Source organism: Lytechinus variegatus, chromosome 1 (assembly GCF_018143015.1).
Source record: "Lytechinus variegatus isolate NC3 chromosome 1, Lvar_3.0, whole genome shotgun sequence".
NCBI classification, from domain to species: domain Eukaryota; kingdom Metazoa; phylum Echinodermata; class Echinoidea; order Temnopleuroida; family Toxopneustidae; genus Lytechinus; species Lytechinus variegatus.
The window spans coordinates 25,068,675-25,095,416 of NC_054740.1; the positions used below are offsets into that span (position 1 = coordinate 25,068,675).

Below are 26,742 nucleotides of genomic sequence, written 5' to 3' on the forward strand. Positions count from 1 at the left end.
TACAAAGTTCCATTTTAATGGTACAAAAATGAACAAATACACTTCCCTTCTACAAAGAGATCTGACAGTTTAACTAAACTCTTCATCCACCTGCCTCAACAATAATACACAATTTCATATCAAAGGGGTACTTCAGTCTGAAATGGACATACTATTAGTAGAGAATAGAGTTAATACAATTAAACTTACATTTAACCTCTACATGTATATTATTCAGTGATATTTGTGTTCATCTTATTCTCTTAACTGCATTCACTCTTACTTGGAAGTACTTGTTAGGGTGAAATTGTCATTACTGACTATCTCTGAGAAACCAGTTATGTTGGCAGTCCAGTGGATGTACACTTTGTAAACAAATTTCTTAAATGTATTATTTTTTGCCAGAATAAAAATGATAATAAACATAATCACAAAGTCACAGTCGTGTGATTTCTTTGATTATGCCAATTTGTGCATTAAATCATGATTCTTCTCTACATCAAAAATAAGGTTCAAATATGATAAATTATGCTAGTCCCTTTGAGCCCTTCTTTGCAAGACTAATCTGGCAATTAACAATCTTCAGACGAGCTAAAAAAAAACCCTCTTAAATCAAGCATGAATTTCTGTTGAGCATAATATTACATTTTAACATGGAATGATCAGGAAAAGCAGGCAATATAGTATTAAGTTGTGCTAAAACACCATATAACCATTATAATACTTTGCATAGTGAATCACTGAACAAATAATCTAAAAAACACTAAAACATTTTCCCGATAGATTATAAGGTACACAGACTCTACATATAACTGAATGATTTGTTCATCAATTCATGAATGAAATATCAACCATTTGAACACTCTTTCACAAATAGGATCCTGACCAAAATTGCATTGGAACAAATACAATATAGAAGTTTCAAGAAACTAGATAATGGCTCAATGTAAAAGTAGTAATTTCCACTTGTATTAAGGAAAACTTCAGTTCTGTGGCCTGTTTCATAAAGATGTACAACTATGGTAACTTTTCCATTATTGCAACTTCAAACACGATAAAAGGCAATTACCATGGTAACCGGGCTCAGCGGCCAATCAGAATAAAAGGTTTGGTAAAGTTACTACAGTTGTAACTCTTTATGAAATAGGGCCCCATATCATAATGATTTAAAGATTTAAAAAAGATCGCCTCAAAGTGATAGAGAATTGAAGAATTTGAGTACATGCTGTAAGATTTAGAATCAACCTAATGATATGAAATTAACACAAGTTTTATCGAGAGCCACATGAACAAAGATTACATGGAAATAAATGTAATAATACACAAACAAGTATGGTCCAAACATTTCAACTATTTGGGTGTGTAGCTTGAAAGTGGGGACATCTCAGAAGCCTATTCTTAAAGTGGAATTTTTATTAGACTATTATCCTTAATAAGATAGAAATAAATTCTGAAGGTTTACGTGGTAAAGAAGATCAGTGTGGTGGTTTCATGATTCACTCTGTATTCTTTAGTGGGCCTGAAGATGACAAGAACACACTTGTCTCCTGCAGCAATAGCTCCCCTTTAACTTATTGCGCTTAGCTGAGTTTTGCACCAGTTATACCGGAAACGCTTCCACATCACAAAATATTCCACTCTTACAGTATACAAACCTACTGTCCGTTATCCCTGTTTCTGAGTATTTAAAACATTTATAGACATAGAAAACACTTAAAACGGTTTGGAATGAAGAAACATCAGCTGGAAAACATCTTGGCAAATGCTGCTTTTTCTTTCTTTTTCCTTTCTTGAATGAAATGCTTGGCCTTCTTCAGTTCATTGCTTGCAGCTGCAAAAGAAAAGAAAGAAAAAAAAAAACATACAAGTTAATAAAACTTGATAGACTGGGCACCATTTTTCATAAAGCTTGCTCTATCTGACAGATACCATAACAGTAAAGAGACCTGTGATTTTTAGCCAATCAAAACCAAGGCTTTCACTAAAATTGTCAAAGCTGACCACTTTCATGTAACACCCCACTATAGTCCAAGTCATGCATTAATTATGTGAACAGGATTTCTTCCAAGTTAGATCAATTGTACAAAAACTAAAAATCACTTCTAACATGAAAGACAAAGATAAAATGGAGTCCCTAACAAGCAATACTAATGTGGACAAGATGGTCTCAAGACAACTGTCCCCATAGATCATTGTGATTGAATTCTGAATTTTTGAATTTCCTGATAATGAAAACTACGTAACATAGCAACATAGCAAGTTTGTGATGTCATCAGGACCCTCATTCACATGACTGACTCATGTGGTATGTATTTGTGAAACCTAGCAAATGTCATAACATGCCATGTTCTATTGAATTTGGATAAACTTTTTTTTAATTACCATGCTTGTTTGGCTTTTCTCTGTTCATTCACACGTTGGGCTGTTGTTGCTAATGTTTTTTTTTCACATTATTCCAAGTAATGTCAATAGTAAACACACCTTTGTTTTCTGGTTCTTTTGATAATGCTGTTTGAAAGTCCTCCACAGCTCCATCATAATTCTTCATGTTCATTTGAGCCTTTCCTCTCCTAAACCATCCTTTAGCATTGTCTGCATCAATGGAAAGAGCCTGTAGCATAAGATAAAAACATAGACATTAGCAATTTCAGGCAATAGAAAATATTTACACCGAGATGTTTTTACTGAAACCAAATGAATATGTTGTCACTACAATTTTGAGCTGACTTTGAATGCATTTAGCAGACTTCCACACAATTTTGGTCTAAATTTGTACACAAAGACAATACATACAGGAACAAGTAAAATACCCATCTAATGTCAACGAATTGCGATCAAAGTTGGCTGACACATTCAATCAGGCAAAACAAACAACATATAGAGACCAGATTTCAAAATAAATAGATTTTAATTTTTAGCCTTAAAAAACAGGCATACTTAAGCTTTTTGTAATGCACTCATCAAAGTAAAATTGCATGAACAGAATGCTAGAATAAAACAATACATAATAGAACCAAAAGAGACGATTTGTTTAACTTGACAGCCAATCACAGCTTGTTGTTTGGCATCTAATATCTTTTTAGTTCTATTATACATTGTTTCATTCTCGCACACTGTTCAATCTTGTGATTTTACACTGATGAATGCATGTCGAAAAGTATATGTTTACGATTTTGCAGTACCAAACACATATTCATGTCAGTTTTTAATAACAGACATAATGTTTAAGTCAACAACTTTGCCATTTTACATTACCTGCAGTTATGAATACCAGTAGGCTGAGCATGCCTGATATATGATTTATCACAGTACTAAATAGTTTGAATACTGGTACTGTTTGCAAGCTATCTCATTCTTCCTCTTCATTTACCCAGTAATGGCATAAGGCTGACCATCGGTTGACCTCATAGTTTATGTAGACTTCCTGTATAAATTATGCTTAATTTACTGTATAAATGATGCTTAATTTTACCACATATATTGACAAGTGACCAATACCGCCAAGCGTTTTTTCAATAAACATGGTTGATTCAGCATGATTTATACAGGTAGGTGAAATCTGCAGAAAACATGGGTTCAACCGATGGTTTACCTAAACCACCTTGTTGAACCTGGGCCTTTTGTCTTTAAACACATTCCTTTAGTACCTTGTCACACTGTTCTATGGCATCGTGATTGAGGTCTAGTTCTAACTTGCAGGCAGCCACATTGAGCCTTAATGGGAGATAGCTTTGTAGAACCTTGGTCTTCTCATCAGGGACATCATTCAGCTTACCCTCAAGATCAAGAGTGTCCAAGTATCTAGGAATAAAGAGTGTGGAATGGTGATTTACTATGGGTGTTTTAGATTTCAAAACAGGGGGTGTTTCACACAATTTAATCCTAAAACCGCCTTGACATTTTCTGTGACCATTCCGCTTCACAAAATATTTTGACCGCACGGCTCGCTGACTTTATACTTTGGAGACTTGCACATCTTTTGGGACCAAATTAACAGTGCCCGAGCATGCGGTTGGAAAATTATGCAACATTACATTAAGTACACGTCAGACCCAAACTTGCTTCTAAACGTAATTTTGTGTACAAAGTCAATGTAAATTGAGTTTTCTCATCTGATTTATAAAAATTTATTATTTTTACTTTCATCAGCTGAAATTAATTGATTTTAGCATAGTTATGCTACAAAAAGGTTCTGCTATAAATTTAGTGAAAATGAGAAAGAAAGAAAAAACAAACGGTTTGAAACAAAATATACAATTTGTAACACAATAACTTACATAAACTTATTTTTAAAACAAGATTTTTTTCATTTCTAAGTGTTAGCAGTGGTATAAAGAATATTTACACAAAATTTTGTGAAATAGAGCAAAAGTATCATTTACGCACAAATTAGCCTAATTAATTCATTAAATAAATTTAATATTTTGGAAAAATTAACTATAAAGCCTTGTAGAATACATCCTACTAATTTTCACGGTGTTCGCGCAATCAGCGGTTGTCGCTGATATCTCGAGGGGGGAGGAGGATGGGTTTTCTAACACCCTAAAAAAGCCTGGCCTGCTTAGGGTAAAGTGACTAAAATTCACAAATTAATCTAAAGCTACAAGGATGCCACATTTGAGACTAAAGTCTGAATTCAGACATTTTCAACATATTTTTGTTCATAGAATACATCTTTTTCGTGCAGAAAAGGGATCATTCGAGATGATTATCTGACTTTTTAATGAATTCTAAGTTTTATCCCTGAAGCTGTGTATGGTATAGATACAATGCATCACAGCATTAGCAGGACCATGCTACAGAGACGCATGCTTCTTTGTAATCATCAATCATTTAGGTTACAAGTTAACGATCATGTGCACATATCAAGCACTTTGGCATGACTTTTACTCAAATCTTTGTGAAACATTTCCAAGTTTCCTTATCAAGGAGACAGAATCTAGAGTATAATGATGCATAAAGGAAGGCGGGGTAAGCCATTTTTTATTGGTTTTTGCATGTTAGAACAGGGGCCGTTTCATAAAGCTGTTCGTAAGTTAAGAGCGACTTTAAGAACAACTGGTGAACTTTTCTTACACGCTAAACTATCACCAATGGCGTATACCATTTACCCATGGCTCCACATTAACTTTTTATGGTGGTGGCCCGTTCGGGCCACCAAAACCTTCAAATAATTTTTTTTGGTGGCCCACTAATAAAGTTTGGTGGCCCGAAAAATATAAAGAAAAACATTAATTAAAAATGAATAAAACAAACTGAAATATTCTGCAATCACTAACACGTACCACTATTCTTTGTACATCTTGTATGTAAATCGTGCTTGCTGTTATTTTACTTTGCTTATTTTGTGGTAATATATAAATTGTTCTATCATTGTAAATATGAAATGATTGAAAGAGAAAAAAAGAATTGTATTGTTCCTAGGTTGTGTAGATTTTTAATCTCCGTATAGACACATACTCATAATGGTAAAGTAAATAAATAGTGCAAACTCAGATAGATTTACAAAACAATGATTTTTCCTTTCTTCCTTTTTGATTGTAAAACCTAGATTATGCAGGCCCCAAATCCAGTTTATTTTCTCTTTTCCAGCATATTATAGCAGGAGAAAATCACATGCTGCAGAATTAGAACAATGTGTAAAAGGGGGAAATAAACAAAAATAATTTTTAGAATAGTATATTGAAAAAAGAAAACAAAAATTGTAAAAATGAATACGTTAAGTGAAATAAAACAAAAGAAAAAATGAAGAAAGAAAAAACAAAGAACAGGTCATAAAAATTTTTTAGAAAAAACAAAAGAAAATTTAAGAAAAATAAATAAAACAAAATTATCAAAAAATGGAGAAAATTATTATTATTCAGTAGAAACATGTTCTTTAATCAGGCATTTTCAATGGGAAGGGGTATAAATGGTTTAATCACTGTGAAAAAATGAAAGAAAAAATTAAAATGGCAAAAGTTATCTAGAGAAAACAGTGAGAAAATTCCTTCCCAATATTTGACAAAATGATGGAAAAAAATTCACATGTCATATCAATGAAATGCCTTCCCAAAGTATTTACTTCCTTAAGAGTGGTTTAAGAAGTCATTTGTAAACAAGAAAGAAAGAGCGGCCTATTTATTTTTGGCTCGAAGAGACACAGCTTCGAAATAAACCAAATATCAACATACATACAAATGCACATATGGGACTGTGATGTACTCACCTATTGTGTATTAATGCATTTGGAAATCGGTCTTTTTGAGTCAAAAGAGAGGTCATAATTCCTCCTTTTAATGCTTGCAATTAATCAGGTTTCAGTAATATGGACTGTAGAAGGGCATTTCATTGGTGTAAAATGTGACTTTGACGTAGATTTCCAAAGTTCTGGGGAAGATTTCTTAGCAGTAACATTTCGTATCGCAGCTCCCCTGAGTCTGAATAGTCTGCTCGCGCACTAGCTAGCTAGCTGCAGTGGTTTCATGCATGCAAAGCTCAGCCAGACAGCCGGCGCGGCCGGCTGAATAATAGTTACTGTATGCTAGCGGTAGGCCTACATACTGTCATGACTATGCAATCTTTGTGTGTGTGTATTTGTGTGTAGATTAACAAAAAAGGCGCATGACGAATTGGCTTGCAATTTTAACTGTAGAAGGTTGATAAATGCATGCAAAATCGGGAGAAAAATTGCGCTACTTTGAAAATTATTGGTTGCCCGATTCGGGCCACCAAAACTTAACATTTTTTCAATAATGGTTGCCCGAGATGAATTTTTGGTGGCCCCGGGCCACCGCTAATGTCGAGCCTTGATTTACCAATAGAAAGGATCACCAGTCGTTCTTAAAGTTGCTCTTATCTTATGAACAGCTTTATGAGACACCCACCTGATATTTAATAATCTTATAGAAATAAGTAACTTGCCTTAAAATTTAATTCTGGAGAAACTTTTTTTTTACGTATATATAACATTCTACCCCCACACCGAAAGTCACTGTCACCTTTGAAAAAAGTCAAATGGCTCAACTTGCCCCATCCATGGCATAAGTTGAGCCACCTTCTTTTTTCACTTGCTAATTCTTGATAAATACTAACATCCTCTAAAAGTAAAACATACGTCTTGTGAATTTGTCTTATCTGCCGGCATACCAATGGCTTTTTTTTTTTTTTTTTAATACATATACATTTCCATATGAATTACCATGGCTCAACTTGCCCCATGTTGGATGGCCCAGCCTACCCTAGTCCAAAACGAAATGTGATATTTTCACATTCACACATTTCTTATGCATCCATCATGTAAAAGACTATATGACAAGACTCCATACCTGGGTCCTGTAACACGGAGGTTAGCGATTGATCGTACGCTCGATTTTACGATTGATTATACATTGTAGTCAATGCAATCAATTGTAAAAATGTTCTACGATCATTGCAAGTTTTGTGTTACGGGCCCCTGGATTAGCAATATTGTTTTTATGCCCTTATGATATTCAAAGATGCAAAGATGCGTGTGGGTAAAGAGCGATTATCTATTTCACACCTTGCTTTCAACGCTGAAAACAATTTGGTGGAGTTAGGTGTTATGCAATGGGTCATCAATATATGGTACCACCACAATGCGTAACTTTATGACCAGCTTTATGAAACAACCACCAAAACTTTTTCTTCAAACTCATCCACCACAAATCCAAGGCCTTGTTGCATAAAAGTCATTATGACAGTAACTTTGCCATCCAATGGTATCTTTTACTGGAATCCTCGAATCTGATTAGCATTGTTACCATGATAGTTACATTGGACGGCAAAGTTACAATAGTAACTTTTATGAAACAGGGCTCTGATCAGAAATAAATACTACAATAAAAGATTCAATGAAGTGTTTAACTGCAACTCCTGTTAGAATCTTACCTAATAGCCTTCTCATACTTTCTGATGGCAAACTCATAATCTTTTGATTTGTATTTTCCATTTCCAAAGTCTTTTAGCTTCATGGCAACCTCCAAGACCTTCACATACTGAAAGAGATTTGGACAAAAAAGAAATAATAGTATCATGTGAGTTTATAATTGATAAATGTACTACTGGTAATAAAAAAACACTATACAGTCAAACCTGTGTTACTGTTAGAGACCACCTCTCTATAGTTCAGGCAAGACAACAAAAACTCTATAGAAAACTTGTTAATAAAATGCATATTCATTTGTATGGTATTCGGTGTCAAATAATGCTGTCATAAAATGCTATGCTTATTGTTTGCACTTTGCACTTTGCCAATATATCACAAGAACTCTTGATGAAGGTCCTCTGAGTCCCCCATCAAAGTAAAGGGTTAATCCTTCTTCTTTTCAGACCAAATTCGCTTGAAGATTACATCACTGGCATTTTTTTTTTTTTTTTTTTTTTTTGGGGGGGGCTCTGATTAATCTTGCACTCAAACTTTTTAAGGCTTCAAAATAGTCTAGTTTTAAGGAATAAGAGGCTGTGAATCAAAGCCTTTATTCTATACTCACATCCGTGAGATCCAAGTCTGAATCTTCAGGATAATTTGGGAAAACATCTCCTGTTCCATCGTCTACAATGGCCATACCATCATCCTCACCGGGCTGAAGCTCTCCACAATCACTGATCTCAACCCTCTGAAAAAAAAAAACAATCAAAGATATTTGGTGAGTTCAAGTTATATTCATCAATTAGAATTACAAAAAATAAAACATAAAGTCAATACCCTGATACACAGCAGGCCATGGTTATCAATATCTTTATAATTATAACTATAATCATTATCATCATAACCATTTTTACTACCATCATTTTTTATCATTGTCATGCAATATCATTTTGAATCACAAATAGATATCAAGTTTTCTATATACAGCATTAACACCAGTTTTTCCTCCTCCTCCTCCTCATCTTTTCATCATAATCATAGCCAACATCATCCGCATCACTACAACTATCAATACCACTGTCATTGCCATCGCTACTATAATTACATTACCATTGCTACTTATCAACAAGTGGAATGCCTCTGGCCGTCTCACCTGCATCACGCGGTTCAATATAGCAGCAGTGCTGACTTTGAAAACTACTCTAACTCACACAAGATGTTCAGTGATACATGGTTACTCTTATGTCCACTTTTTATGAACTAGACCAATAAACTTACAGAGATATGATGGTTATTCAACAAAAAACCCAACATGGCCAAAGTTCATTGACCTTTGACCTTGATCATGTGACCTGAAACTCGCACAGGATGTTCAGTGATACTTGATTACTCTTATGTACAAGTTTCATGAATCAGATCCATAAACTTTCAAAGTTATGATGGTAATTCAACAGATACACCCAATTCGGCCAAAGTTCATTGACCTTTGACCTTGGTCATGTGACCTGAAATGCGCACAGAATGTTCAGTGATACTTGATTACTCTAATGTCCAAGTTTAACGAACTAGACCAATAAACTTTCAAAGTTATGATCAGGCCTGTGAGTGGGGTTTCAAAAAAATAGCGGAAAAATTCCGCTGAACTGCGTTGGCTCACTCACCAATACAGACTGAAGAGCTTGGAGGCCCGTAAGTACAGACAACGTATTTTAGCAGTAACGTTAGATCTAACAGTGGAAACCCGATTTTCCGATCGTTTTTTTTACATAAAATGTCACATTATGAAAAAGAAATCACATCCATATTTACGAAAAAATGTTTAAAATTCAGAAATATCGTACCTTAGACCGCAGTTACCGCTAATTCCTTTGAAATAATGATCGAAACATCGTCATCTTCGATCCTTTCGTTGGTCAACGTAAGTTTCCATCTTGGATGACGTCATCATCCTTACAGACGTATTTACCAGTCGCAAAATATCGCGATTTGAGCCGCTGCTTTGCGCTTGTATGCCAACAACGGCAAAGGTGCACCATGGAGCTAACAGAGAAGGAGAACCATCTTCCAATTCCTCTGTTAATCATTTGTTATTTCTTCCTTCGGGCGAAGGAACGATATCTAACATCAATCGGCGAGCCGCCAGGCGAAAGTTAGAGCACGCTTACATAATGCGATAAGCCCCCTCGTAAAATCTGAGGTCAGAGATTTTTTGAAGGACCCTGCGAGGCACCGCCGTCAACAACGTTCTCCCACATAACTTCCCCCGAGCTCAGTTTTTTTTTCAAAATTGAAACACGACTTGCTGTTCTTCTAACATCCATATCTCTTTGTACGGATTCCTGATGTACGTCTTTTATGTATGGTTGAACTTCTGAGATGATCCCCTTTGCATACATACCAAATACGTTGCAATCTGAATTGACTCAACAAAATTACAAACGGAGGAAGTTGGAGATTGGTCATTGTTTGGACCACAAAGAAGTATACCCAGTTCTATGTCAGGACGATTCATTTTAAGTTCCAAAGTCATTTGGAAAAAATTACAAGCGAAGTTTTACAATTTTTAGGACAAAAATAATCATGATTTAAAAATATTATAGAGAACAAAATAAAAGATGATTACAACTATTGAATTCATATTAGTTTAATCTAAAGAAAAAAAAGGCTTCCAAAATATAAAATGTCCGGACACCTGACCCCCCCCCCCCCCCTCATTTCTAAAACATTCTATTTCTGTTCTAGATATATTTAGAAACACCGAATATCATTATGATTTTTGTTAGATTATGAGATTTTTTGTTTAAGATTGTACTTTTTTCTTTCATATCCTTTTTCTGGCATCATTCTATCCTTCCTCTTTGCCCCTTTTTTATTCCATCCTATCTTTCTTTCCTGATCTTCTCTCTCTGTTCATTTTTCTTTCTTTCCTTGTTTGTCTTACTCTCCGTCCTATTTTAAATTTCCTTTTTTCCTTCATTTTTTCTTTCCACTTTTCAGTGCTTCCTTCTCCCTTTTCTTTTCATTCTTTCTCGATCCTTCCATTATTTTCTTTTTTAAATTCTCTCCTTCATTTTTTCCTCCCTCTCTTTCATCCTTCCTTTCATTCTTTATTATATTTTTTCCTTCTAATTTGTGTCCTTTTTTCTTTATTTCCCTCCCTCCCTTCCTGTTTTTCTTCTTTCTTTCAAAGAATAAAGGAAACATTTTTCTTTTATTCGTTCTTTCTTTCCTCATCCTTTTTTCTTGCTTCTTTTCTTTCTCTCCCTTATGTTCTCTTTCACACATCTTCCCTTCCTACTTTTCTTTTTCTTTCCTTCTTAATTCATTTCAAATAATGACGGAAACGTTTTTTTCTTTTATTCTATCTTTCATCATTTTATTCTAACATTCCTTTTTTCTTTATTTTTTCCTTCATTTTCCCCTTCATTTTTTTCTTTCTATCCGTTCTCAATTCAACTCTTTTCTTTCGCCTTTCCATTCCCTCCTTCATTCTTTCGTTCACCCCCCCCACCTTCCAATTCTGTAAATTTTTTCCCCAAATCGAACACCGTGTAGCCTCCTTTGTTTATCTTTTTTTAAGACCTGGCTCGGTCGATCCGCTCATGCAGCGTACTTTGTCGATTGTCCCGTATTTCTTTTAGTGACATCTGGTCAGGCCCGCATTCAGCTGGTTCCAAAACCAGATTTTCGTCTTCGAAATCACGATGTTCGAAATCGTGAGCCACCATGTTTGCATAAAATTCGTGAAGCCGATGTGAAATGCATTATGGGTGAAAACACTACTGCGCAAGCGCAAACCCGAGCTGTTGATCGCGTCGATCAACTTTCCTTATCTGATTTACGAGCGGCCTCTGTAATGCGCCGTGAGGGACCCTGCTGAGAGGGGATTAGCGGTGCTGCGCATGGGGCAAAGCGTTTGAGAGAGTTAGATCTCCTTCTGTTGATAGCTCTATGGGTGCACGGTGTGATCCGCACATACAGATGTATACTAATTATATATCTCTATGGATCCACAGCAGTTTCATTCGAAACTTCGCGAAGGCAAAATACAAGGCCCCGTAACGTGTATATTCACAACACACACATTCTGCTCGCATCCATTTACCTAGACTTGTTTTCCAGCCGTTTTGGATAAAATAGCGGAATTTTGACTAAGAAAAAACGGAAATGGAACACAGGAAAAAAGCGGAAATTGAAATCGGTCTTAAAAATGAAAATAGCGGATTTCCGCTAAATAGCGGAGATTTCACAGGCGTGTATGATGGTAATTCAACAGATACCCCCGATTCGGCCAAAGTTCATTGACCCTAAATGACCTTTGACCTTAATCATGAGACCTGAAACTTGCACAAAATGTTCAGTGATGCTTGATTACTATTATGTCTAAGTTTCATGAATCAGATCCATAAACTTTCAAAGTTATGATGGGAATTCAACAGATATCCCCAATTCGGCCAAAGTTCATTGACCCTAAATGACCTTGGTCATGTGACGTGAAACTCGTGCAGGATGTTCAGTGATACTTGATTAACCTTATGTCCAAGTTTCATGAACTAGGTCCATATACTTTCTAAGTTATGATGTCATTTCAAAAACTTAACCTCAGGTTAAGATTTGATGTTGACCCGCCGTCGCCACCGGAAAAGCGGCGCCTATAGTCTCACTCTGCTATGCAGGTGAGACAAAAACTTATCATACTATCATATCATCATCATCATCCTCATTGACTGCTCATGTCCAACATCTCACCCTGATGGGAACATCATTCTCTCCCGTCTTTGAGCTCTCAATCTCCTTCAGCAACCCGATACCCTTGAGAACTCGGCCGAACACAACGTGTTTGTTGTCCAGGTGCGGAGTCTCTGTGGTTGTTATGAAGAACTGAGAGCCATTGGTGTCCTTGCCGGAGTTAGCCATGCTCAGCAGACCTGTGCTGGTGTGCTACAGAATCGAAACAAAAGTATATAAAATATAATTTTTAACAGAATCTTACACTTGAATGAGCACTGTTCATTTTTTTAAAGCTCGCAGAAATCGGTTTGCACAGAAATGATGGTTTTCACACCATGTCAATGGGAAAAGGAAAAAACAACAACAAAAAACAAAGTGACCATCAAGTACATTTTTATCTTTTGGGGTCCACTTTGGGTCAATGAAAATTACATTGTAACTTTTTATAACAACCTTCTACCAAATAGATCATTCTAAGCCTAGGCCAAACATAACTTTTAGGTTGTTTGCTCAACGTAACTAAAATTTCTTTTCAGATATCTCCAGGATTTATCTTTATTAAGTTTTGTCATTAAAAGGAGTTTATATGTCATACTTAATCTCTTACTTGTATCTCCACACTTCCCAAAGCATGACAAGAAATAACAGAAGAAAAATTAAGCCTATCATTTCTTGCAAATCACTGCTACTTGTAAAGCAGTTATCATTGCATTGGTGTGTGTGTGTGTGTGTGTGTGTGTGTGAGCGGAGGAGGGGGGGGGTGGCCCAGTGGCAGTTAATGTGGAATTTTGGCCAAGGTAACAAGGTTAATAGGAAAAAGATACCTTCAAATCAATTCTTGTTGCTGAAGTCCATACACTCTTCATGATTAATTATATCTGCTTTTGTTCATATACTGGTAACTAATTTCAAGTTCTGTGCAAATCATTTTTCACAAACTTTTCAAAACCAAGTGGTGTTCACTCCAGCAGAAAGATTTTTGACAATTACATTGTCATTCGCTTAGAGAGACCTATACCAATAGATAAATGTGTAAAAAGCTTTAGGATATCAGAAATATATCATATCAGGAATATTTCAAAGTGTAAACTTCTTTTTTGATAAACACTGTAGAATGTATGCAAGATTATAGGAATATCTCTTACTTTGTGAGTGAAGTTTTCATCAGCAAATTTTTCTCCATAGATACTTTCTCCTCCTGTTCCATTGAAGTTGGTGAAATCCCCACCTTGGATCATGAAATTCTTGATCACTGTCAAGAAAGTAATACAGGATTTCAAATTATGACTCCATGAAATACAAATAATGCATGTTGCTAGCAGATGAATTCAGGTTCAAATAATGAGCAATGTGCAAGAAGAGTCAATGGATGTACTGCACCAAGGTACCCAGACTCGACTGTGGTATTCAAGTAGCGAGTTTGACTCATAGAAAATTCAGTGCAATCCAAAGAATGTCATGTGTATCAAACCTTGACTTATTGTATTTAATAGAACATTCTCTAACCATCCTCCTCTTTTTAAATGAAAAATGTAATGCTTAACACTCTGTTATAAGTTTTGGTTAATATGTAGATTATTCATTTCATAGTTTGTATTCGGTGTCAGATAAACAGAAAGTATTAGACACATGCTACATGTATATAACATGATTATTATCATTGCAAATTGCTATGGGCTATACAATTCAAAGGTACGATGCATAATATTTTTAAAGTTAGGATTCCAACAAAAATGAATCATTACGTATAATTTACTCTTTGGGTATTCATAGAAGCCCGAATCAATCATGGAATACACTGAAAATTTCAGGATGTAACATTATTCATCAAGAAATTTATTACATTGTGCTGCACTCAACCCAGGTGAAGTGTATGGGTATCTGGCAAGACGACTTCCTTGACTGCACCGAGTACTGCTGATAAAGGGACAGCTCAAGCTCAAGCCAGGATAATAACAGTTGTGCCACTGGAAAAAGCTCTGTACTATAATTATAAATCATCCTAAATGAAAACTTACCTATGTAGACCTTCCGTTCTGTAAGTTGAATATTTGCCCAAGTTGAAGCAACTTTTTAGACCAGATTGTACACATGAATATACCTCTCCTATAAAGTCTAATATGCTGTTCACATTGCATTTCCTTAACCCCGGACTATCCTTAACCCTATACTATCGTTTTTTTTTCATTCACACCGTCTTTCTTAACCCCATACTATCTGCTTAGCTGGGGTTAAGGCCTTAACCCCAGACTATCCCACAGCTCATGAATATTGATGATTTTACCAGACAGAGCGTGATTAACATGCAATTTTGACTTCTGTGATTGACTATTGCTTAGCCCCACTTTTCCTTAGCCCGGTTTCGTTTCACACTGCATCTCTTAGCACCGCATTGTGGTGCTAGCACTGCAATAAGCCGGCTAACCCTGCTTTTTTGCAGGGCCAGATAGTACCGTACTATTTACCATGCTAGCCCACTTTGCTAAAACGTAGTGTGAAAACGAAGTGGGCTAAGCTTAACCCCGGGAAATTGGTGGGGCTAAGGCCCCCCCTTAGCCCCACCAATTTCCCCAGGGTTAAGGATAAAAAGTACAGTGTGAAAAGCATATAATAGACTTCTGTGATTCTACAAGATTTAACTTTTGCAAAGTTACAAGAATATGATTTGCATAACAGAAGAAAAATCAACTAACCACGATGGAATATACAGCCTTTGTAGTGGAGCGGTTTGCCCATCTTTCCAATTCCTTTCTCCCCTGTGCATAGTGCTCTGAAGTTTTCAGCAGTCTTTGGGACGTCCTTGGCATACAGCTCAAACAAGATTCTGCCAGCTAGAACCATTGAATTTCAAAAGGGGAAGAAAAAAAAAACACATTGTTAGGTCTAACTTGAATTTCAGAACTCAATAGGAAATTCACAAGCAGTACAATTAGTCTCAGGGAGTATCAAAATGACAATGAAAATCAGGAATATCATGATTACTTGGAGTTGTGTGTGTGCAGCACCGAAAGGAAAAAGGCTCATATCAAATGACCTTTGGATTGGATTGGATCTAGTTGTAGCAGAGACTAAAAGTTTCAGTCTCTGTCAAGAAACTGTATTCTTCTGATAAACTATGTTGACTACATTAGTCTCATTAGTACAGATTTATAGCAGGGCTGGCCCCATCCTATTTCGGATTTAAAATTTTTAGCCACACTTTGTTCTTAAAATTGTTCCATTCAACCTTAGTCCCAAATCCAATAATTATAAGAAAAAAAGTTAGGAACCCAACTACAAAAAATTACAATCCCTACTCTCTAGAGCAGCTAGAGACATCATTTTTGATGGGTTGACACCAGATGGGACAGTGAGCACTGGAATCAAACAGGCATCATTTCATGTGCAAACCAGCAGACACTTATTTCTATAACTAAATGTAGGAGGCATAGTATCAGAGACCTTTTATGGATGGTTTGGTATCCAGTTTCAGATACAGTCTTCAGTTTAGGATACCTTTTTTTTAATTTACATTTGCGGCAGAAGCATAACTTGGTGGCTAACAAAAATGTGATAAGCAAATTCCTCATGAAAAATTACTCCTCTTCACCTTCTACTTCAAAAACTTACCACCGACTTTTGTTTTCATGACATTTCTTTGTCTTCCACACACAAATCAAACGGATTTTGGCCCAAGTCAGAGAGAAAAAATTTGGTAGGGGATAACTGCCTTATTTATTTTTATTTTTTTTTGTTTTTTGTGTCTCTTAATATGGGAGGCGGTTCAAGGCTCCATGATGAAGTATAGATCTAATATTTAAAAATATCATTTATTCAGTTGTGATTTATTTTTCATTAATATTAATAACTTTGGAATCATTCTTTATTCACCATAGCACTCAAGAACTTAAATTTGTTCATATTTTTGTATAGAATTCTAGGCCCTCTATATTGGAGTGAAGCAAAATTGCAAGAAAGTTGTCATTCATTTTTCAACAGACAACTTCATTACTCATTTTTAGTAACAATAATTTACAACAAGTGGAATGCCTCTGGCCGTCTCACCTGCATCACGCGGTTCAATATAGCAGCAGTGCTGACTTTGAATACTACTCTAACTCACACAAGATGTTCAGTGATACATGGTTACTCTTATGTCCACTTTTTATGAACTAGACCAATAAACTTACAGAGATATGATGGTTATTCAACAAAAAACCCCAACATGGCCAAAGTTCATTGACCTTACATGACCTTTGACCTTGATCATGTGACCTGAAACTCGCACAGGATGTTCAGTGATACTTGATTACTCTTATGTACAAGTTTCATGAATCAGATCCATAAACTTTCAAAGTTTTGATGGTAATTCAACTGATACACCCAATTCGGCCAAAGTTCATTGACCTTTGACCTTGGTCATGTGACCTGAAACGCGCACAGGATGTTCAGTGATATTTGATTACTCATATGTCCAAGTTTAATGAAGTAGACTAATAAACTTTCAAAGTTATGATGGTAATTCAACAGATACCCCCGATTCGGCCAAAGTTCATTGACCCTAAATGACCTTTGACCTTAATCATGAGACCTGAAACTTGCACAAAATATTCAGTGATGCTTGATTACTATTATGTCCAAGTTTCATGAATCAGATCCATAAACTTTCAAAGTTATGATGGGAATTCAACAGACATCCCCAATTCGGCCACAGTTCATTGACCCTAAATGACCTTTGACCTTGGTCATGTGACGTGAAACTCATGCAGGATGTTCAGTGATACTTGATTAACCTTATGTCCAAGTTTCATGAACTAGGTCCATATATTTTCTAAGCTATGATGACATTTCAAAAACTTAACCTCAGGTTAAGATTTCGATGTTGATTCCTCCAACATGGTCTAAGTTCATTGACCCTAAATGACCTTTGACCTTGGTCATGTGACATGAAACTCTAATAGGATGTTCAGTAATACTTGATTAACCTTATGGCCAAGTTTCATGAACTAGGTCCATATACTTTCTAAGTTATGATGTCATTTCAAAAACTTAACCTCAGGTTAAGATTTGATGTTGACGCCGCCGCCGTCGGAAAAGCGGCGCCTATAGTCTCACTCTGCTTCGCAGGTGAGACAAAAACTAGACCACACTCTCCGGCACACCTCCAGTTAAAACTCTTCTTGGAGTATTTCGGAGGAACGTCGTACCAAGTACCACTCACACGTATTGCGAGATTAGAATTAGTATATAAGAGTGGTGTTGGCTCAGTCGGTAACGCGTCTGCCAGTTGAACCAAAGATCGTGGGTTCGAGTCCACCCGGGCGGATGACTGAAGCCAGTGCGTTGTGTGTAAACGTCTCTCCCATGTTTCATAGATGCAGGCTTTGTTACAATGGAAAACACTCCGTCCCTCGGATAGGATGTTAAATGGAGGCCCCATGTAGAGGAGAGTCACCACCTTTGCACGTTAAGAACCCATTGCACTATTCGTATAAGAGTAGGGGGAAACCCCGGTGTAGTGGTCCACCTGCATTCCCCCTAATCAGTTATATCGGAAGGAGAGACCTGCGGGTCATAGTGATTCAGTTCGCTTTTCGCCTCCTGTAATTCATGTTCATTTCAGTTTTTACTGCGAGACATGATGTTCTTAATAAAATCCATTTATCTATCTATCTATCTAACAAGTTTTCAAGCCATTGTCGCCTATGATGAGGTCCATACATGTTAATGTTTGGACCTTATTGGTACTAGGAGCTCAGGGAGTGGCCAAGTACCATTTGTTCATTGCAACCATCCTGCCTGTGGGGAATCTACAGGTATGAGGTAGGACTATGGTATGTCAATGCTGTACATAGCACACGCTTTATAAAATCATTAAAATGTCACTTTTGTGACCACAATTACTAATTTCCATACAGTTGCAATTTATTTTTCATTAGTAACTTGGGAATAATTTTTGTATTCACCAGAGAGCTCAAAAACTTGAATTTTGGCATATTTTTGTGTACGCCCTCTATTGGTGGAAAGTAGTAAGGCAAGAAAATTGTCATTTTTTTAATCTCTATTTTTAATTAAGAAAAAATAATTTAAAGAATCAAATTTACAATATAATTAAGAGCCAAGTTATATAGTGAAAAGCTGTATTGGAAACTGACAGTGTAAGAAAATCAAGCATTTGTCCAATAGAAAATAAGCCAACATTGCCACCCTTATTTTGCTACACATGAAGATGTAACTGAGAACAAGGTTATATCATAACCTTGTTCATTAAATGAGTGCCAAAAAGTTCAAGTAACAATAACACTTCATTGTTAATTTTAGAAAATATAAAATTTAAATTCAATTTAACTGAGAATATGATGAACAAATATAAATCTAACGTTAGCTGTAATTATTGCAAACCTTATAGAGCCTGTATTACACAGGGTGACCTGATTTCACAAAATGAAATACGGGACAATCGACAAAATAAGAGATCAACAAAGAGGGCCACAAAAATGTTAGACTTATGAGAAGTATAAAGAATTGGAAGGAAAGGTGAACGAAAGAATGAAGGAGAGAAAGAAAAGAGATGAATTGAGAAGAAAGAAAAAATGAAAGGGAAAATGAAGGAAAAATAAAAAAAAATAAAGGTATAAAAGAAGGATGAAAGAAAGAATAAGAGAGAAAAAGGGTTTCCATCATTTTTTTATTTGAATATAAAAAAGGAATGGAAGATGAATAAACTGTGTGTGAAAGACAAAATAAAGAAAAGGAAGAAAATGGACAGTAAGAATGATGAAAAGAAAACAATGTTTCCTTTAATCTTTGAGAGAAACAAAGAAAGAAAGAAGAAAAACAGGAAAGGAGGAAGGAAGGACTAAGAATAAGGGAAAATAATTAGAAAAAAATGAAAGAAAAAATGAAAGAAAGGGGGAAAGAGAGGGAGGAAAGAACGATAAGGAGAGGAAGGGAGAAGGAAACAAAGAAAAGTTTAAGGAAAGAAAGAATGAAGGAAACAAAAAAGGAAATTTAATAAAGGCAGGTAAGAGAAAGGGAGAAAGAACGAAAATGAACACAGAAAGGATCAGGAAACAAAAATAGGAAATAAAGCTAGAACAAAAAAGGGCAAGCAGGAAGGATAGGATGAAAAAATGATAGAAAAGAAAGAAAATGGAAAAGAGTTCAAACTTCAAGCAAACAAAATCAATCCAATCATCTAACAAAAATCATGATTATATTTGGTGTTTTTCAAATATATTATCAAAATTTTAAAAAACTAAATTGTTTTAGAAATGAATGAAATTTCAAAGTGAAACATTGTCAATTCACTTACAAATGATACGAATCATTGCAGCATCTCTCTCTCTCTCTCTGTTCTCATCCCTCTGCTTGGTTCGGAGATCGTCGGGTCCAACCCGCATCATATATACACAATTAAGACTCAAATCAAAAGCTGAAACAACTAGATCTAGGCCTAGTTATGAAAACTCAATAACTTGTTCCTCCGATTACATCTCCAAATCAGTAATCTAAGAATCCATACAAATTTCCCGCCGAGCTTGTGATTATTTAAAAAAAAAACTGTTTATCATGTAATTGTTTGCACCATTGAGAATCTGATCCGATCCTACTTGCCTAGCTAGTATCCTGCCTCACACAGGCAGGAGGCCAGTTCATTTGCAATGTATTGGGTTAGCAAAAAAAATCACCGAAAAACTTGCAAAAGTTTAGTTATCGATTTTATTGTTGTCTCTGCTTCGTCATCTGTTGGTTATTTGATGAAAGTGATACTGACTTTTAAATGTATTAACTACATTTTGTTCAATATTCTGAAATACGAGACAAATAGGCGTCCCGGGAAGGGTTTGTCGGGACAACAGGACAAAGGAGCAGCTGAGCTAGCATTAGCACTAGCAGCGCGCAGCGCCAGCGGAAACAAGTTTCCCCAACGTAGATCTCAAGATGTGGGACCACACAACTTTCAAAGCGGACCACGCCACAGACAGAATTTATATAGCCTATATTATATATTCTCAACCTGGGATTCTGAAGCTCAAACACACTTGTAATCTCAACAAAGTAACTGCATACCTGCCTCTCCTCCTATACTTATATCGAAATAAGTCCTCGGATTATTAACTTCTTCGGATGCCATTGTAGAGACTGTGCGTGCAGAATTGATTAGAATTAGCCGAAATCACCCCGACGACTCGCCCCGGCCCAGCGCTCGCGGGGCCCAGGTCCTCGGCCTCGGGTCCCGCGACGCGAGCGAGGCCGTTGGGGGTGGACTGCATGCACCGCCGCGGCGCGCCGGTGGTCTGCTGTGCAAACGCTTCACTCGTGCAAGGGTGTTACTCATCATGCCTTGTGTACTGAAGGGGCTGAAGTGAAGCGCGAGCTGAAAATTTTGATATTTCGATATGAAAAAAATGACAGTTTAATGGACGTTTTTGATAAAGAACAAGATATATATCCAAGAAAAGATGATTGCAAATCGAAGCAGGAGTTCTTTTGAGGATTAGAACTGAAAACAGGACATTTACATTCACCTATTTAATCATGAAAAGTATGGGTTTTTGCTACAGAAATAAGCGCGAGCTGAAAATTTTTATATTCCAATCTGAAAAGCGGACATTTTGAGCACGATTTTACACGACTTGTGTATCTCATTCTCGCTTGCTGAACATTACAATCTTGTTTTTTATGCATATCCGGAATTATTGGGGGGGGGGGCAAAATGATATGTTCCCCAATATTTTAATTGGTGGGGCGATCGCCCCCCTGCCCCCCCCCCCCAGGATCGACGCCTCTGCCTGGTGGGCCCCTAAAAATTTGGGGAGAGATGTCCGCCCTTGCCCAGAAAGGACGGTTTTTCCGGTTTTTGACCTAAACTGAAAATGCACCCCTTAAAAAGTATTGGAAACAAAACGGTACCCATGCATCTCTGGCCATGCATGACAAGTATTCCCTGAATTGACCCCTACACAAGTACAGCAATATCTTAATTGTTATGTCATGGACTTATCAAGGACGTCGGCTCTCCCTGGGGGGGGGGGCACTTACATTGACGAATGGATACTAAAAACACGTAAAAAGGGTGTCTTTTTCAAGATAGGGCACGTTATACGTACGTAGCGTGTTAAAGGTTGATAGTTATGTTACATGATGATGATGATGGTGATGAAGATAATGATGATGATAATTATTGATGATGAAAATGATTATGTTGATGAGGATGATGAAGATGGTAATGTTGATGAAGATGATGATGTTGATGTTGCATGATGATGATGATGGTGGTGATGGGTACGATGATGATGTTGTTGCTGATGGTGAGTGGTGGGTATGATGATCATGATAGTCATGATCATGATTGATTGGCAACAAACTTCATTTTTAATCCCAGATCATATTCAAAACTGACGGGGAGCTGGGCGTTGTGGCGTGCGCCTGTAATCCAAGCTATATGGGGAAGTTACAAATTGATGCATATAGGTTCGAGGTTCGAGCCCTGGTCACGTCTTTCGGATGGTGACGTTAAAGGTCGGTCCCAGACGTAAATAATCATATCTGATTGATACACGTCTGACAAAACCCAAATACACACACACGCTGCTAAAGCACCAATGACTTTTATGCGTTATATATTGCAGCTTTATGAGATACGAGACAGCGTAAGTACTGTACCTCTACCACGACTATTTAACCCGGGTGGCCACTTCCACTCATGAGTGGATACCATGCGCGACCATGGGGTCTCGAAAAGCACCCTAAACACGTAATTTCCATTTTCTGAAAATGCACCCCTTAACAAGTATTGGAAACAAAACGATACTCTTGGCAAATATTCCCTGAAATGAACCACTAAACAAGTACAGGAATGTTTTATTGTTACGGGTCCTTCGGTCGTCGGCTTTAATACGTTGTTTGGTTTAGTACGACCCCATCTTCTACACCTCGCGCAAATCGGACTCTAAACACGATGTGTTGGGGCAAAAAGGACATCCTTTATAAAACATTTTAATTTTGTTTTATCATCCCCGCAAATTCGACCCTTAACACGTAATTTCCGAGCGAAATAGATACCCTTTTTCATTATTTTTGTGTTTTTGACACCCTTATCACGTTACGTACGTAACGTGCCTTATCGTGAAAAAGACATCCTTTTTACGTTTTTTTTTGGTCGCGCATGGTAACCACTCGTCAATGCAGGCATGGGCGGATATCTGTCCCGAAAGGTAGGGGGACAGCAGGGGCTGATTCAGCCTTCGCCAATGGGGGGGGGGTAAAACATTTTCAGCCATATGTTAATCCCCGAACGCCTCGGCCGCTCGAAGGTAATTTTGTCTGTTTCATTGAAAGCGAAGTCCTCATGGTCACTTTTTAGCTTTATTCTCATAAATCAACATAAATATATGATATCACTGTCCTTATTTATATAATGCGAGCGCGAAGCGCGGGCAAATTTTGTTTGGAAAATTTATGTATTTTTTCCTAAATTTGAACATTCTGGGCAAGGTTTGTTATCCTGAGAAAGATGTATATACAACTAAATATTTACTACGACTGTGAAGTGCGAGCAGAGGTTAACTGATGGAAAAGGTACCTGTTAAAGACTGCTTGCAATTAGCCATGAAGACGTTACATATTTCAACAATCAAATAATGCGAGCGCGAAGCGCGAGCTGAAATTTTTTTTTAAATTTTTACCTAAAGACTAGAAATTCTAAGCACTTTTTGTAACTGAAACATATAATAGGTATATAACTAAACAATTGATGCGAAGTGCGAGCGGAAAGTTTTGATATTTAGACCTGAGAACGAGACACTCTATTCATGTTTTATAAATCATGAAAATGATGAGTAATTGGGGTCTTTCTTACACCCGGTCCTTGCATTAATAAAGCGAGTGCAAAATGCAGCCAGAAAATGTTCATATACGTTTAATTTAAATTGATCGAAAAGGTATTGTTAAGGTCTGCTTGCACTTAGCCATGAAGACGTAACATATTTCAACAATCAATGCTAGCGCGAATAGCGAGCTGAAATTTTTGACATTTTTTCAAAAAGAATCGAAAATTTTAATCAATTTTTGTAATCGTGAACAGGGTTGCTATAACTAAAAAAATGATGCAAGCGAAGCGTGAGCAGAAAAATTCGAGATTTAGACCTAAAAACGGGACACTACTCATGAAAATGATGAGTAATAGGGGATCTTTCTACATTAATAATATGAACACAAAACGCGAGCAGATTTTTTTTAATATTGTGATCTGAAACTGGATAATGATTTAAATAGAGAACAAATTGAATATCTGAATAAACATGAGCGTGTTTCAGATTTAGACCTAGCGCGAGGCGCGAGCTTAAACTATTTGATATTCCGATCTGAAAAAAAGTCAATTTCAGCTATATATTTCAAGCACTTTGTAGGAAAATTGTGACGTGGATATGGATCACATTTAATAAAGAGCTGATATTTTTCATTATGTTTTGACATAGGACCGGGACATATGAAAGTCATATGAAAGTGATGACTATCTTCCTATTCCTCTTGCTAAGCGCGAGATGAAACAAAAGGGACAATTTAATCATTAAATTGATATCTTATTTATTAATGCATAATGCGGGCGAGATATCTGATGATATTATGTCCTAAAAACTGGACATTTCAAGCACTTTTGTAATTAGGAATAGAATGCATCAGTTAAAATATTTTTAACCATCAATGCGAGCGCAAATCGCGAGCCAAAAGACATACATAAATCGCCAATCAAAATGCAAGTAGCACTATACGCTACGTTTTGACAATCAGACTTGAAAAGGGATATTTTGAAACTAAATGGAATACACAAAAATAATAGGTACTGAATAAATCGAATTTTGCGAGCGCTCAGTGCGAGTAGAAAATGTCAATATTCAGACCATAAAGCTATAACTTTTACAGATCACTTTTTAAAAATCAGGCAATTTACGTGTTTCGGAATTACGAACCTTCGGAATAAAGAATCTTCGGAATTACGAAGTGTAACCTAAAATTTTAGCTCTCGCTTCGCGCTCGCATTGCCTGTTAGAAGTCAATTATACATTTCACCTCAAAATCGAACTTTCATTATTTTGTGTGATTTACAAACTGATTTTTAAAAAGTGATCTGTAAAAGTTATAGCTTTATGGTCTGAATATTGACATTTTCTACTCGCACTGAGCGCTCGCAAAATTCGATTTATTCAGTACCTATTATTTTTGTGTATTCCATTTAGTTTCAAAATGGTTACACTTCGTAATTCCGAAGCTTCGTAATTCCGAAGGTTCTTTATTCCGAAGGTTCGTAATTCCGAAACACGTAAATTGCCTATACCTCGATGTAATGTTCGTTAATCCGAAAACGAAAAAGGGTTCGTTAATCCGAACATTTGTGGCGTTATTCCGACGGTTCGTTATTCCGAAGGTTCGATAATCCGAAAACGAAATAAGGTTCGTTGTTCCGAAGGTTCGATAATCCGAAAACGAAATGAGGTTCGTTGTTCCGAAGGTTCGTTAATCCGAAAACGAAATAAGGTTCGTTGTTCCGAAGGTTCGTTAATCCAAAAACGAAATAAGGTTCGTTTTTCCGAAGGTTCGTTAATCCGAAAACGAAAGAAGGTTCGTTAATCCGAAAACGAAATAAGGTTCGTTTTTCCGAAGGTTCGTTAATCCGAAAACGAAATAAGGTTCGTTAATCCGAAAACAAAATAAGGTTCGTTAATCCGAAAAATGAAAACCGGGAAAGCAGAGGCAGAGGCAAGGGGGGGGGGGGGGGCGGGGGACACTGTTGCCGTTCAATTGTTATGAGGATGGGAAGGCAAGGGCGGCCGAACGAATTTTCGTTTGGGGGGTAAAGCCAAAAAATGAAACTCATACGTCAAAATGGACACTTTGGTGATATTTTCCCCTTAAGATTATCATCTGCTAGAAGTCATTGTGTGTTTGATAGTGATTAAGTAGAGAAAAACCTTTTTGAAGGGATTTCTTATTTGGCAAAACGTATATTTAGGCTTTATTTTTCGGGAGAGAGTGTAATGAGCGAGCGGCTTGGTAAAACAAATTCAAAGGTGAAGTTGTAAAACGTTTTTTGGGGGTCAATTATTCTTAAAATGGCATTATTGCGAGGTGTTGCGAGCGTGAATCACAAGCTAAAACTTTAGGGTATTTCAATAAAAAATGAAAATAAGTTTTTAAAAATCCGAGCAGATTTCTGCTGTCATTAAAAAGATGTGCATCTAACTAAAAAATTAACACGAGCGCAAAACGCAGCTTAAACATACTGACCAGAAAAGGAACCTGTTAAAGAAAGCATTTAGTGACCTCTTTAGGATGCATATTTCACCAATCGAATGAGAGTGCGAAGCGCAAGCTGAAAATTTGCAATATTCCAGCCTGAAAACTTAACTTGTATACTTTAAAAAGAGTATTTTATTTCGAAAAAAACACGAAAAACGGCATATTCATTTTTGAAAAAGGAACTTTCCCATTTTGGAAAATATTAATTTCCCTGTTTTTTATTTCATTTTTGGGGTGCAAGTGCCCCCTGCCTCCCTCCCGGCGGATCCAACTTTCGTCAAATAGGGGGGGGGGGAATATTTTTTTCAGCCACATTTTCCTCGATCGGCAGCTTAAAGTTGATTTTTGTTTGTTTCTTTGAAAGGGTAGTCCTAACAGTCAATAATTAGCTTTATACTTATAAAATAAAGTAAATATGTAATAACATAATAAACCCTTTTTAAATAATGCGAGCGCGAGCTATATATATATATATATTTTTTAATATGATGGGCAATATGTTTGTGATCTTCAAAACGAGATGCCTATGTAACTAAATTTAGATAATAACTGCGAAATTTTAAATATATAAGCTCTGACCTGATCCAAAGGGGACATTTAAAGAACTTTTTGCAGTTAGCCATGAAGACGATGCGTGTTTCAACCAGTGGCGGCGGAATATATTTTCCTTGGGGGGGGGGGGGCAAAGCCAAAAAAAGGGGGCCAATAGGGGCAATTTGGTGCAAACGTATATTTTCACCATGAGATTATCATCTGTGTAAAGAGGTTGTGTGTTTTGTAGTAATTGAATTGAGCAAAAAAATTTAAGTGATCACTGATTGATAAATTATATATTTCTGCGAGTTTCTTACGTTTCATTTCTGCGAGCGTAGCGAGCAAGC

At 36.6% G+C, this 26,742-nt stretch overlaps 1 protein-coding gene across 1 annotated transcript; it reads right to left on the reverse strand.

The window, feature by feature from the left end:
• Positions 1-20,761, reverse strand: LOC121409970 (peptidyl-prolyl cis-trans isomerase D-like). The gene is made up of 9 exons (XM_041601770.1): positions 20,633-20,761; positions 15,274-15,411; positions 13,726-13,832; positions 12,599-12,790; positions 8,472-8,597; positions 7,870-7,976; positions 3,627-3,780; positions 2,461-2,590; positions 1-1,810 (listed from the first exon to the last, which is right to left on the reverse strand). The coding sequence occupies exons 1-9, from the start codon at positions 20,694-20,696 to the stop codon at positions 1,719-1,721; spliced, it is 1,110 nt and encodes a 369-aa protein (XP_041457704.1). The 5' UTR covers positions 20,697-20,761; the 3' UTR covers positions 1-1,718.
• Positions 20,762-26,742: the final 5,981 nt, after the last annotated feature.